Raw genomic sequence first — 13,005 nt, 5'->3', positions numbered from 1 at the left:
GGTGAGTGAGTGAGTGAGTTGAGTGGATTGGGGTTCGAAAAGTAAGGAAAGAACTTCGGAATTAAAACATACGTTGGGTGGACGAGACGAAACAAGCAGACCTCAGAGCATGGATGGAGTCGTTGAGATCGTGACAACCGGCGTGAACGAGATCTGGGATAGGATTAAGGAGAGAAGAGTTCTGGCTTGACGATAACGACAGCGACGACGATGTTGCTGCTTTTGCTGCTTTGCTTTGCTGATGGAAATTTCCTTTTTTTTTTCCCTTTTTTCTTCCCTGGTTGGAGTTCCCGTTTTAGTATTTTCCTCTTTGGCTCTCCCCTCTCCCTCGGAAGTTTTTGTTCCTGGAAAAAAAAAAACTTTTTTAAAAATAAGAGAGAAAAAAAGTATTACTTGGCTAAAGAAGAAAAAATTATGGCTTTTTTTTTTTTTTTTTAATTCCTTGCTCTCTGCGTCTAGGGAGAGGAGGGACGGCAGACGATAGGAAACCAACCCTTTGAGGGGGGGGGCGGCGTGGGAAGGGAGAGGTGGGCTGCTGGCTTGAGCTGGTTGTGATTGGGAAAAAGGCCGTTTCGACCAGGGAAGCCCACTCAGGTCCCAGAACTAAAAGTAGAGAGGGAGATTTTGCAAAGAGAGCGAGCAGAAGGCGCCGGCAAAGCACAGAAATATGAAAAGAGGAAAAGAGAGGGAAAGAGAGAGAAGAGAGAGAGAGAAAGAGAGCAGAGCGAGAGAGTCGCGGGCAGGCAGTCCTTCGGAGGGGAAGGCTTGTCGGGCGACGAGTCGTCCAGGTAAAAGGCGCCCAAGTCACGGTTCCCAGCCCGTCACGTGGTTGCGTCATGGGTGTGGATGCCATGCAGCAATCATCATACTGCTGCTGGTCGTGGGAAAAAGGCAACGCACGTACGGAGTCCCTTCCTCGCCCGATGTATGCCTACGTCTTGTTTCCACCCACTCCCCAAGGCTGCCTGCTTGCTTACCTTCTATTAGTCTACAACTCATACATTCCTCCAAGAGTCTGCCTGCCTACATCCTAGTTCTCGGTGGGGGTTTTGATGCTAGCCGAGGGGATCAAGTGACGCAAAGGGGTACCTCAGGCGCAGCTTGGGGGCGAAACAGAGGATGTAGGTAGAATGGCAAAGAATTTGGTCATGATGCACTACGACTACACACTTCCCGAGACAAGTAAGAAGCCCACACCGTGCAAGCACTGTGTAGCTTAATGCAAACCTCATGGAAGGCACTCTGTTGGCAAAGAAGGGGAAAAAAGCAAAGGAAAATGAAAGATTATCGCTGGGCAAAGTATGACAGTATGTATGACGGTATGTAAGTAAGTAAGCATCTGCGCCGTATTGGTATTGTCCACGCCAGTACAAGACGACAAGACCCAGACTCGTCAGTAGTGGGATGACTGACTCCAGTTCACTGAGCCGATCATCATGAAATCAAACTTGAATCGACACGTAGGTGACCGGGGTAGAAGACAGGAGCAGCATCGATAATAATTAGTCAGGATTCCGAGAGATTAAAAGGAACGAAAGTTAAAACAGCTAGTCGTTCCAGAAATCTTACTACAAAGGCCGGAACACCTACTCTATTTCCCCCGTATGTCGCCCAAGGTTTCCAAGGTTCAATCAATCAAATCTGGCTTGCTCCGGGGTTTATTTAGGTCAAATCAGTTTTGGCTAGTTGACTAGTCGATTAGTATAGTCCGGAGTAATTATTAGCTATTTAACTATCTACTCCCTCTGCAGTTGTTGCATGTATTGCTGCTGGGTTGTTCCTCCCGGCCGAAACAGTATACCCTCAGAGATCGATATTATACAAAGGGCCTCCTGCTGAGGGTCAGAACATCGTCCTTCACCGTCGGAATGTCTTGAGGAGAAGCTGAAGAATGCTTAGTGCGCGCGATACGAGAGCTATCTTGAGCTTACCCCTCCTGCTGCGGATTCCGGGTCTTATGCATGGCCCTGAAGGTCGCCAGTTCGCATTATTACCCGATCCCTGATTATTATTAGAATTTCTCGACACAATTGCTCTAGCACACGCGATCGCCTTCTAGGTTGTTCCTCGTTGATCCATTTAAATACAATACCCGAGGCTACTTTTAACTGTATGGTATCCGATCTTTCAATGAGTAATGGTGTAAGTGTATGTATGGACATAACATACTCCATACAGCGACCGGGAGTACATTTCAAACCACACCATAACGTAGTACTTTTCTTCTTTGGGCGGTTCCGCCCCTCAGCTGGCGTTAGATAATCAGAGTTGCCGGTTTATCCTCATCAACCCCACTATGATCGACTCACAACTCCCCCCTTCCAATTCCTTCCTGTCATCCTTTTCAGAAATACATCGAGTCCCCATCTACGCCACTTACCTAGCTACCCCGGTGATCACTACCCAAAGTTTGCTGCACCGCTGTACGGAGCACAGTCGATGATACATAGTACATAAAACATACATTTGGCCACTAGGCACACATGGAGCCTGGGGAGAAAATGGGCTCCAAATACGCGGCTGGAGCAAAAGTACAGTGCAGGAACCCAGAAGAATAAAATCTATTGCTTCTCTACATCATCATACTCTCCATAAGTGGCTCCAGAATGGATTTACAACGATCCAAGGGATTTTCTTTCCTCCTTCTATGATTGGATTGAAGCCAGATCTTCTCCACAGAAATCTTCGACCTAGGCAGATCAGCAACTGAGACAAGAATGCCGCCTCTGATTCAGTCCTGGCTCCTTCACATAACTAGCTAGGTATTGCTGCTTCTTGGTTCAAGAGGCTCGCACCGCTAGACTTCACTGTCATCATTCCCAATCCCTGGCAACCATTTACAACCTAGAGTGATATGTATTGGGCATAATAACGGAGCACATTTGCTAATAACGTGCGAGCCAGATCTACCCACCCTGTATTGACCACTAAGATCCGATTACCTGCCATTGATCGCTCATGACTTCAGTGGACACAGCACCTACTTTTCCTCCTCCTTAATTGGGCGGCTAATCAGGCGGACCTTTGTATTGGCTGTATCTTCTTCTTGGAAGTCTCTACCGGATAATGTAGGAGCCAGCAAGACACCCGCCATCGCATGTACTTTGTTCGACCAAGTCGCCGGTCTCGGAGGTTATCCAAAATCCATCTATCGTTTGAGACCGGGGGCTGTCAGACTATTGAATGTGGCTGCTTGGGAATGTCTAAATCTTTGTTCGGCTTATCTGCGTACGCGCATAACAAACTTCAGTCAAACTGTATTGCAATACATTGGTTTCTCATGTGTTCTGTAAGGAAGACTGTATCATCATCCCTGGTTTCCAGGATGTTCAGGCCCGGATAAGTTTGTGGAAAGTACAGAGACGTTGGGAGGTGATGCTCAGACGTTGCTTGTAGGCTTTAGGCTATTTATTCTCCGATGATCAGTGACGTGAGTCGGAAAACAGGACACAGGGATACTGAAGACTTCTAGTAGTATAAATTACTCTCCCATGTCTTGCAGTTCACGAGTTATGTCTTTCTTCTATTGCTGGCATCCAGAAATAAGGGAAGATATGCGGTAGAGCTTGGCCGCCATTGACCTGGGACATGCTGTCTATAATAAGTAAGGCTGGCTGAAAGATAGACGGTGCTGATAATAGACAATTTAAACACAGTACAGCACACTATAACCATAGCTGGACAAGGATGAGGGAAAGCTCGTAGTCTGGTTGACAGCAAACGCTAATAATTTACCTATTCACCTATAGTTAGTTGTTGTCTCAGTTGGCCGCGGGACTACCCAAACCAAACCAAACTGGAAATTAATTTGGGGGAAATTCTACCCCTCACCGCCTCCCTTTCCCGCTCGTCTTCTGCCCCTCCACGACGCGACATTTCGCGATTGATATTGATTTGAGCCATCTACCTGAATCCTCCTGTTCCCGATAGCGTGGTTTGACGGAGCCATCTGTTGTGATCTGAAACACCAGGATTTCAAAGATTGGGCCTGAATCCAGATCCGGCCCCTTGTTTGACAACTCTTGACTATACTCCTATCGACCCTCTTCCGTCTCCTCACCTACGTTTCCTTATCAACATGGAGCAAGAGCTCCTGACATTGCTGGCAGACACTCAGTCGCCGGTCTCCGATACTAGAAAGTCCGCTGAGCTTCAGCTTCTACGCCTTTATTCCAACGAGACTTTCCCCCTATCACTTGCGGCCATAGCCTCTCACGATTCCGTTCCCACCAACCTCCGCCAGTCTGCCCTTTCTGTTCTTCGGACCTTCATTGCCGCATCCTGGTCACCAGTTCTCGATGAATTCAAAGGCCAGGTCCTGGTCAGCGATGCAAACAAGGCTCAGCTTCGACGGGCGCTATTGGACTTAGCTACCATTACCGAAACTCCCGAGCGCAAGGTCAAGTCGTCTGCCAGTTATGCTGTGAGCAAGATCGCCAGCGCCGACTTCCCCGAGCAGTGGCCAGAACTCCTGCCTTCTCTGCTTCACATTATAAACGATGGGAACAGCACCGCCAGTGCGCTTCACGGTGCACTGAAGGTCCTGTTGGATCTGGTGGACACTGGGTTCAGTGAGGAACAGTTCTTCAATGTTGCTCGGGATCTTGTCACTAGCCTCTATAACGTCGCTACCAATGAGTCGAGAAAGCCGATGTTGAGAGCCTTGGCTGTCGCAGTTTTCCGGGCCTGCTTTGACACATTGGAGATGGTCCTCGAACAACACAAGGCGGCTGTCAAACAATTTATGGACGAAGTACTTGGTGGCTGGTCTCCATTCTTTCTCTCTACCCTGAAGGCACCCCTACCACAAGCTCCTAGTGCGCATGAAGAATCTAAAGACGCTGAGGTGCCCTCCAAGTGGAGGGGTGTCATTGGTCTGAAGTTGCAAGTGGTCAAGGTATATAGCCATTCTGCCCCTTTTGCTGATTCACGCTAATCGCTGATCTGTTAGACCTTGATGAAAATTCGCATGGTATTTCCGGGTCTCTTGACAGCTCAAAGCCCGGTATACTTTTCAACTATCTGGACTGAGCTGTCCAACATACAGTCTGCTTATCATGAGTTCTACATTGAAGATGAGAGACAGGGCCGTATGGAGGATGTCGACGGACTCCCGTATACTTTGGACTTCTTGGTTCTGGAGGAACTCGATCTGATTCAGACGCTCCTGAAGGCACCGCCGGTCAAGGCCGAGCTTCAACAGCAGCTACAGAATGCTGGGCAGTCGGCGGCAACAACAAGTTGGCTTCCCGAAATCATGAAGCTGGTCGCCTCTTATGCTCAAATCACATCAGAAGAGGAAGGTCTATGGGATATCGATGTATCTCTGTTCCTTTCGGAGGAGACATCGGTTACTGCCAACTACACGCCCCGTACTTGCAGTGGAGATCTGGTGATCAAGCTTGGCGAATGGCTCAAGAGCATGACAGTTGAGGGACTACACGCATACCTGAACACCGTGTTCTCCGATGCGTCCTCTACGTAAGTTGAGTTCCCTTCCTGGCGCTTCAAACGAAGACTAACCGCTCCGTGAAGGTGGAAATTGAAAGAATCGGCCCTCTACATTCTCAATCAGCTCCTCCGGGACTTTAACGAAGTTTCGCAAGGTATACCTGCTGGCTCGGCTAATGGAATCAGTAACTTCATTCAGTATGCCATCCAGCAACCAGAAGATCTTTTGAGAGCGCGGGGCTACCTCATTGCCGGAGTCCTGTGCCAGGTCGCCGACGACTCCTTCCAGCAGACGGCTGCGTCTTACCTCGAGGCTACCATCAAAGCAATCACTGAAGATGAATCTGAAGTGGTCAGGGTCGCTTGTATTCGAGCACTGCAGGATCTTATGCCCTCGCTTCCTTCCAGTGCTACGGTCCCTCTCCAAGTTGCCATTGTTTCCGCTCTGTCGCAGTTCGTTTCCGCACATGACCTTTCAGACCAGTCAGAGGGTGAAGACCTGAAGGTTACCATTGCTGAAACGCTCCGCGATACCATCATGGTCCACCCGACTGTCGTTCTGTCGTCGACCGCCATTGATCTACTGTTCAGTGTTGCCAGCAGCGGAGCCACCAATTTCCAGTTGACGATGATCGTCACGGAAGCATTCGAGGACATAGTTGAAGCTATCGCCGAGAACGGGGAAGAGGCTTTCGTTCGACTATGCGAGAAGGTTCTTCCTTCCCTGACCGGGGCCATCGACGTCGGCAACCTCACCCAGGAAAATGCTTTGACTAATTTCGCTGCGGACCTGATCCGTGCTCTTGCTGAAGGAGCATTGGAGCCTTTGCCAGCCGGCTTCGTGGAGACGGTCATGCCGAAGTTGAACCGCCTGCTGCTCGATTCGTCCGACGCGGAGCTGATCCGTCCGGCTACAGAAGCCGTCCGCCATATGCTCTCTCATGACTTCAACCAGTTTGTCGCCTGGAGAGACCCGCAGAGCGGTAAAGAAGCAACTGAAGTTGCCTTGATCATCATTGACCGCTTGCTCGGACCGTCGGTCGATGACAATGCGGCGACCGAGGTTGGACAATTGGCTGCGGAGTTGGTGGAAAAGGCAGGCTCCGAACGTCTCGGTCCTTATCTACCGCAGCTTCTCCGTGCTGTGGCCCAACGACTGGCTACTGCGGAGCAGGCTCAGTTTATCCAGAGTCTAATTCTTGTCTTCGCACGTCTCACTCTGATCAGCGCACGCGAGGTTGTGGACTTCCTTGCCCAAGTAGATATCGGCGGCCAGAGTGGACTTCCCATAGTGCTGAGCAAGTGGCTCGAGAACTCGGTCAACTTTGCTGGTTATGATGAAATCAAACAGAACATCATTGCACTAGCAACCCTGTACAGTCTGGGAGACCCTCGCTTGTCCGAGGTACAGGTCAAGGGTGATCTCATTATCCAGGACACTGGCCGTATCAAGACACGATCCCAGACACGCAACAACCCTGACCGGTACACTACAGTGACGGCTCCCTTGAAGATTATCAAGGTCCTTGTTGAGGAGCTGGCTGCTGCATCCGGCAACAAGGAAATCGATGCGGCCACGGCGGCTGCTCTGGAGGAAGAGGGTAGCGATGATGACGACGAATGGGAAGATATGCCCGGCAACACCCTTGACCTGAATCTGGGTGTCACCAAGCAAGAGCTGATGGCATTCGGCGAGGGCGGATCGGAAAGTGTGTTCGGGGTACGCAGACGCGACGACGAAACGCAGGCCTTCCTGTTGAACTTTTTCCGTGAAGCAGCCACCAAGCCTGAGTTCGAGCAGCTCTATGCAGCCTTGACTCCGGCCGAGCAGGAGAAGCTGCAAAGTTTGAACTGATCCGGCTTGGCGGCTGTCGACAGGGTGATACCATTTTATGGACAAACATTATCTTTTCTTCTTTTCACGTTCTGTTTATTGCCCCCTGAGCCGATGCTGGGAATCACATATGAAACCTGATAAATGCATGCATAGGTACACCTAATGATTGTATGAACAAACGGTACATCAATGATCGCAATCAATCCTGCTAGTGCCGATAAGCCAACGCACTTTGATCCAGCAATTCCGTAGGACCACATCTTCTAGTAGTAGTCAAAAACAGTCCGACCCGACCCAAGAAACGTCAACGACGCCATGCATCTTTCCTATAGTGTTTCACCTGACATTTAGTCTAGTCAGTTAGTCAATTAGCTAGACACCTGCAGCTGACAACAAACCAACACGTAGCCGGGTGTCCGGATCATCCCGATAGTCATGCATTTACTCCTTCGGGCTTGGTCTTGAGGGGGGGCGAGGGGGAGGAGTGGGTGTTGTGGTCGAACGATGATGCTTCCTGCAGGAAGAAATATCCCTAGTGCACACACTAAACTAAGTACTAGATAGCCCACCCAGTGATCCAGGCGTCTGTTGCCCCATAAAAAGTCGATATAGACGTTGCAGTTAGTTAGTCCTGTGATTGATTACGGTCCCCCCCCCCCCAAAGTACGTTAATACCTATCACACATCGCATTACTTGAGAATATTGATTACTTGTTTATGAACCAGTTGGTAGTAGATAGAAGTGTTGAACTACGGAGTGGCGGGCACATTGTCGGGTTTTTATTGTGGGTCTAGAGTTAAGAGAGAGGCTTCACCGCAGGAGGGATTTTTATGGTTGAGTTAGATAAGGACTACTATCTGGTAGGTACTGTCTGTTTCTGTGTATGTTTCACATTCATCGCATAGTAGGTAGTATGTAGTAAGTATTGGGGTTTGTGTGTCTTTCTGTCCTCGGCTATTTTGTCCTTGGACTTACCAGTCTGGTAAAGAAGTGTAAGTAGGTTTGGTTTCCACATCTGCTTCTGACATCTTCTCGCTTAGTTCACTGTTAGGCATATGATATTAATCATGCCATTTTTCGCGCAAACTATCGTTAGTGGGAGATACCCATCGTGACTAGGTAGGTAGTATCTAGGATGAAAAGACCCGACCCAGAGCATCAGCACTTAGTTGGTTCATCTATCTACCTAGTCTAGATAGATAGATAGTAAGTAAGTAGTAGCTGCATGCGATGAAGTGGCTGATCAACTGGCGTGATTGGGATCCCGAAACGGGACCAGCCGTCACGGGGGAGCGGGGCTGGCCTGGGCTGGGCTGGGGGGCCGCTTGGCTGGATAGCCTTACTGTCTTCCTTTATGGACATTTGGATCGGAGATGGTTTTACTATTTTTTTTATTCTTCTATCCGTAATGTATAATATGGTGGTGAGTGTCATCCTCTTATCTCCATTTTATCGTTGTTTGTCTTCTTCTGTGGTAAAGTTAGCTACAAAGTAGTTAGCAACAAGCCACAGCCCAAGCGTGCGGAGAAAAATTGTCTGAGGTTACATAAACTACGCAGCTGAGATCCCAACTAGCGTGGGACCAGAGAGAGGGGATAGGGAGAGAATCAATTCCAAATTCTTTTTAGGGCACACACTAGTAACTAGCAACTGCGGGCTGTCTGGACCAATCTGTGGAAAGCATCTAACTATGCTTGTGTGGATGGGCTAATTGCGCGAGAAAGAGAGTTAGTAGTTTGAAAATAGATACATTTTTAGTAGGAGAGTTGATCCATTTGCCATGGTTACAGTTAATATGATGGATGGCCTGTCCGGAAAAGACCCGACCAATAGAAAGAAGGAATGGGTGGTTACCAACAAGACGGGAATTGAAAAACTGACTTGACGATACCAAGCAATACCGGGCGTCAACCCCGACCCAGAGCCCTGGCACCAAGCTAAGTAGTAGCCTTCAGCTACTTACTTACTTACTTACCTCCAATATTGTGTGCTCACCGACCCGAGGGCCTGTTCCCCGGGACCGCCTCCCCCTGTCCGTGCCGCAGTTACCCGTATCTTACCTGGAAGTTTAGTTATCCTATCTTGTAGTAGTAGTTGACTAGTCAATTAGCCATTTCCCAAAGCTCTCTTTCTCTCTCTCTTTTTAGTGGAGTTAATTGCTGTTCTGTTCTGCTCTTGCTCTAACCTCTGCTCTACTTCTTTTCCCACTTCTTTGTGCTCCGTCACTTATTTATTTGTCTACACTTAAATTACAACTTTCTTCTCTTTCGCTAAGTACTATCCAAGTTCCCCCGTTGTAAGCTCACAGCTGCGGGTGCCATCTTTTGAAGATCCCACTTATTCGTCTCCCTCTCTTTCACTCTCTCCTCACACCATTTCCCCTCCCTCCTCCCGCATTGTCTCCGCCCGTCATTTCAAACATGCCACAGCCAGATTCGGAGGAACACATCCAGGTAGATGTAGGACATCCCCTATCTCTCCGACAATTATACTTCAATCTATGTGTTTTCTGTTTTGTTTGCGTGCATCTCCGGTTGTTTATGCAGCCACTCAGCACTTCGCCTGAGAGACATCGAACGATTTGACGCGATGCTTGAGGAGTTATGATTTGATTGTGTTGCAAATACCAAAGAGCACTCACTTCAGAGTTCTATGCTCAAAGGCGGCCACTAAACTGACTCCTACAGACAAGCGACGAAGACTCCCTCATAGATGAGCAATCCATCATCGAATCCAATATTTCAATAACTTCATCCGTACGAGATTACTGTTACGAAAATGGCCGCCGCTATCACGCCTATCGCTATGGGCAATATCCCATGCCCAACGACGAAGAAGAGCAGGATCGCCTCACATTAATGCATCATGCCTTCAAGCTCCTCTTGGGGGGTGATTTATATCGCGCCCCGATAGGCGAACCCCAGCGCATATTGGATATCGGCACGGGGACGGGCATCTGGGCGCTGGAAATGGCCGAAGACTTTCCCAACGCGGAGATCGTGGGCACCGACCTGAGTCCGATTCAGCCCAAGTGGGCGCCGCCAAACTGCAGCTTTCTTGTTGATGACGCGGAAAGTGATTGGGCCTACATCGGCAATGAACCCTTCGACTATATCCATGCTCGCAGCTTGGGTGGCAGTATCGCCGACTGGGGCCAGCTCCTTCGTCAGGCTTACGAGAATGTGAAGCCCGGCGGCTGGGTCGAAATTCAAGAATCCGAGACCTGGGTACATTCCGATGACGGCACCTGCAAAGATGCTGTTATGGTAAGGGAACTGCAGCAGAAGTTGGAAGAGTCGAGTACGAAATTCGGGAGGCGCATGAACATTGCTCCTGAAGTGAAAGGCTACATGCAACGCGCTGGTTTCGTCAATGTTGTGGACGATATTTACAAGGTCGGTCTCTACAGTTCTTTTTGGCTTCGAATTCAGCTAATTGAAGTAGTGTCCTGTAGGCACGTGGCCAAAGTCCCCTCGTCTGAAGGAGATCGGACGAGTGGGGAAACTGATTCTATATGACTCGGTCGAGCCATATTCGCTAGCTCTCTGGACTCGTGTCCTGGGATACACGTATGAAGAAGCTCAAGCCTTCGTGAAGAAGGTGCATGCGGAGCTTGCAAGTTCCACCTACCATATCTACATTTTCTTCCATTATGTGTATGGACAGCGACCATTAGACGGATGATGACGATACGATCAGACTATGTGACGGCCGTGACATGCTTTATGCCTATGCTCTTTTCATTTTTGGCGTCAAAATAGCGGCGGGTACATTATTCTTCTTTATGACGATACCCTCTTTCTGGGCATATATATGAATGTTCTTGATATTCGAGCTCGATGCATATGCATGCTTAATGAATAGAAGTTTCGGTGGGACAATGTCCTTACATCCACATCCTTCCTCTTATTTACAAAACACCCTACCCCAATTGCACCCTCTCATCCCTGCAAAGAATACCCAACCCCCTCCCCACTCCCCATCGCCACCAAATTCGCCCGCATCTTCTCCGGCCTCTCCCCAATCCCAAAAGCCGCATCCTCGCGATGCACCCAAGCCCCAACCCCATGCTGCAACACCGCCGTAGCCCTCACCTTCTTATCCTCAGACGGGGCATTCAACCCCAAACTCCCATGCAACGTCAGTCTCGTCTCCTCCCCGCCCTCCTCCTTACACTTATACACCCCGCGATGCAAAATATTACTATCATAAAACACTGCATCCCCGGGCTTCAACTGGACAACCAACTGCCCAGGCAACTCCGGCTCATACGGCGCCGCATTGCGCTCCACTTCCGTGCGCACCCTTCTATGCGACCCCGGAATCACAATCAAGGATGAATCCTCACACAACGCCAGATTATACTGCGCATGCGACTGTTTTCCATTCGGACTCTTATCCTGCAGCATCTTCAATTCTTCCTCAGGGGTAGCAGTCTCGGGGATATCGTCGCGGTGCCAGCGCAGCTCGAAGTCCTTGGTCTCCGGCGCGACGAGGAGGTTGAAGAGCTCCATTACCAATGGTTCGGGAGTATCGCTATCGCCGTTGGTGTTGTTGGTGTTGGTGGTTGATGTCAACCCCAGTAGTTCCTCCGCCACGGCAAGCACCTTCTCGGAAAAATAGAACTTGGCGAATTCACTCCGTCCTGGCATCTCCGGGTGCAGGAGGTGCTGTACACCCCAGATTCCGCCTTCGGAGGCGGGAGGAGGGGTCGTCGGCCATGGTGGGAATTGCTTCGGTACTGTGCGGAAGTGTGGCCATTTCCCGGTCCGCGTGAGTGTGGTCGCGTGCGTGGCTGTGGTGCGGTAGTGGGCGATTTCGTCCGCGGTGAGGAGAGAGGGGATTACTACGAAGCCGTCGCGTTGGAGGGCTGTGAGATGGGGGGTTGAGGTCATTGTTGGTTTTGGTGGTGGGTTGGATTGGGGGTGGTGGTTGTGGTTGAGGTGAGGTGGTGGTTATGTCGGGGTGATGACGGGGAGATAAGTTAGGCGGGGAAGAAGAGATTGTTGTTCCACTGGAATTGGACTACAATAGATAGTGGATTTGGGATTGGGACAATGGTATATATAAGGTGTCTTTATTATTCGAAGGTTGACTGGTATATGGGGGATGTTGTTCCCATTACACAACAATGTGGTATACGCGATGCTACCTTGTCTGTCAGCCACATGTTACCCTTCCACTTGTTCAATTTTGTGGTCTGATAAGCATTGAAGAGATCACTGTTAACTAGTACTTTGTAACTAGTGTTATTGGGGTAAGTCTGAGTAATGGGCTCAAGTCCGGCGCTGATTGATTGATTACCCCGCGGCGGGCACAAATTAGTTAATTAATCCCTGATCGATGATCAGTCATCAGGGCGGGGGGGGAAGATTTAGTGACAGTAAGCTGCACTGACCTTTCATTCCATGGTTACATTGTGTGATTGACTAGTGGTTATCTAAGTTAACATACAAAGTTGTATATAAGTAGTATATTTTGTCGTTTAAAATAAACAGTATTTATTGTCATACACAATGATTTGCTTTCATTGATTGCTCTCCGGACATTTCAGTCACGATGACTGATGAAAATTACACATTCAGCGCCTACAGTACCGAAACAAATCACACAACCAATACAGTGGCTGGTAAAAAGGGCCCACTTTCCCAACATCCGAGAATGACGATCAACAGAGCAAGGACCATATGACGAAAGTCTTCACTTGGCAGTCCCG

The 13,005-nt window shown here is 49.2% G+C and overlaps 3 protein-coding genes across 3 annotated transcripts; 2 read left to right on the top strand and 1 right to left on the bottom strand.

The window, feature by feature from the left end:
* Positions 1-3,865: 3,865 nt before the first annotated feature.
* Positions 3,866-7,468, top strand: BO79DRAFT_291285 (putative importin beta-5 subunit). The gene is made up of 3 exons (XM_025688976.1): positions 3,866-4,897; positions 4,952-5,481; positions 5,536-7,468. The coding sequence occupies exons 1-3, from the start codon at positions 4,079-4,081 to the stop codon at positions 7,304-7,306; spliced, it is 3,120 nt and encodes a 1,039-aa protein (XP_025534163.1). The 5' UTR covers positions 3,866-4,078; the 3' UTR covers positions 7,307-7,468.
* A 1,987-nt stretch (positions 7,469-9,455) lies between these two features.
* BO79DRAFT_204954 (class I SAM-dependent methyltransferase) lies at positions 9,456-10,977 on the top strand. Its single transcript, XM_025681822.1, has 3 exons — positions 9,456-9,748; positions 9,977-10,684; positions 10,734-10,977. The coding sequence occupies exons 1-3, from the start codon at positions 9,710-9,712 to the stop codon at positions 10,971-10,973; spliced, it is 987 nt and encodes a 328-aa protein (XP_025534162.1). The 5' UTR covers positions 9,456-9,709; the 3' UTR covers positions 10,974-10,977.
* A 72-nt stretch (positions 10,978-11,049) lies between these two features.
* BO79DRAFT_278041 (phytanoyl-CoA dioxygenase family protein) lies at positions 11,050-12,337 on the bottom strand. The gene has a single exon (XM_025687855.1). The coding sequence runs from the start codon at positions 12,182-12,184 to the stop codon at positions 11,231-11,233; it is 954 nt and encodes a 317-aa protein (XP_025534161.1). The 5' UTR covers positions 12,185-12,337; the 3' UTR covers positions 11,050-11,230.
* Positions 12,338-13,005: the final 668 nt, after the last annotated feature.

This window comes from Aspergillus costaricaensis (genome assembly GCF_003184835.1).
Source record: "Aspergillus costaricaensis CBS 115574 unplaced genomic scaffold BO79scaffold_58, whole genome shotgun sequence".
In the NCBI taxonomy this organism is placed as follows: domain Eukaryota; kingdom Fungi; phylum Ascomycota; class Eurotiomycetes; order Eurotiales; family Aspergillaceae; genus Aspergillus; species Aspergillus costaricensis.
Note: the sequence above shows the minus strand (reverse complement) of the source record. Positions and strands in the feature narration are given on the sequence as shown.

Excerpts from the sequence above, each read along its gene's own strand:
- BO79DRAFT_291285 (XM_025688976.1), top strand. The coding sequence starts at position 4,079 with ATGGAGCAAGAGCTCCTGACATTGCTGGCAGACACTCAGTCGCCGGTC. Across the intron at positions 4,898-4,951 it reads TGAAGTTGCAAGTGGTCAAG|ACCTTGATGAAAATTCGCAT; the intron begins GTATATAGCCAT and ends CTGATCTGTTAG. Across the intron at positions 5,482-5,535 it reads TTCTCCGATGCGTCCTCTAC|GTGGAAATTGAAAGAATCGG; the intron begins GTAAGTTGAGTT and ends CGCTCCGTGAAG.
- BO79DRAFT_204954 (XM_025681822.1), top strand. The coding sequence starts at position 9,710 with ATGCCACAGCCAGATTCGGAGGAACACATCCAGGTAGAT. Across the intron at positions 9,749-9,976 it reads AGGAACACATCCAGGTAGAT|ACAAGCGACGAAGACTCCCT; the intron begins GTAGGACATCCC and ends TGACTCCTACAG. Across the intron at positions 10,685-10,733 it reads TTGTGGACGATATTTACAAG|TGTCCTGTAGGCACGTGGCC; the intron begins GTCGGTCTCTAC and ends TAATTGAAGTAG.
- BO79DRAFT_278041 (XM_025687855.1), bottom strand. The coding sequence starts at position 12,184 with ATGACCTCAACCCCCCATCTCACAGCCCTCCAACGCGACGGCTTCGTA.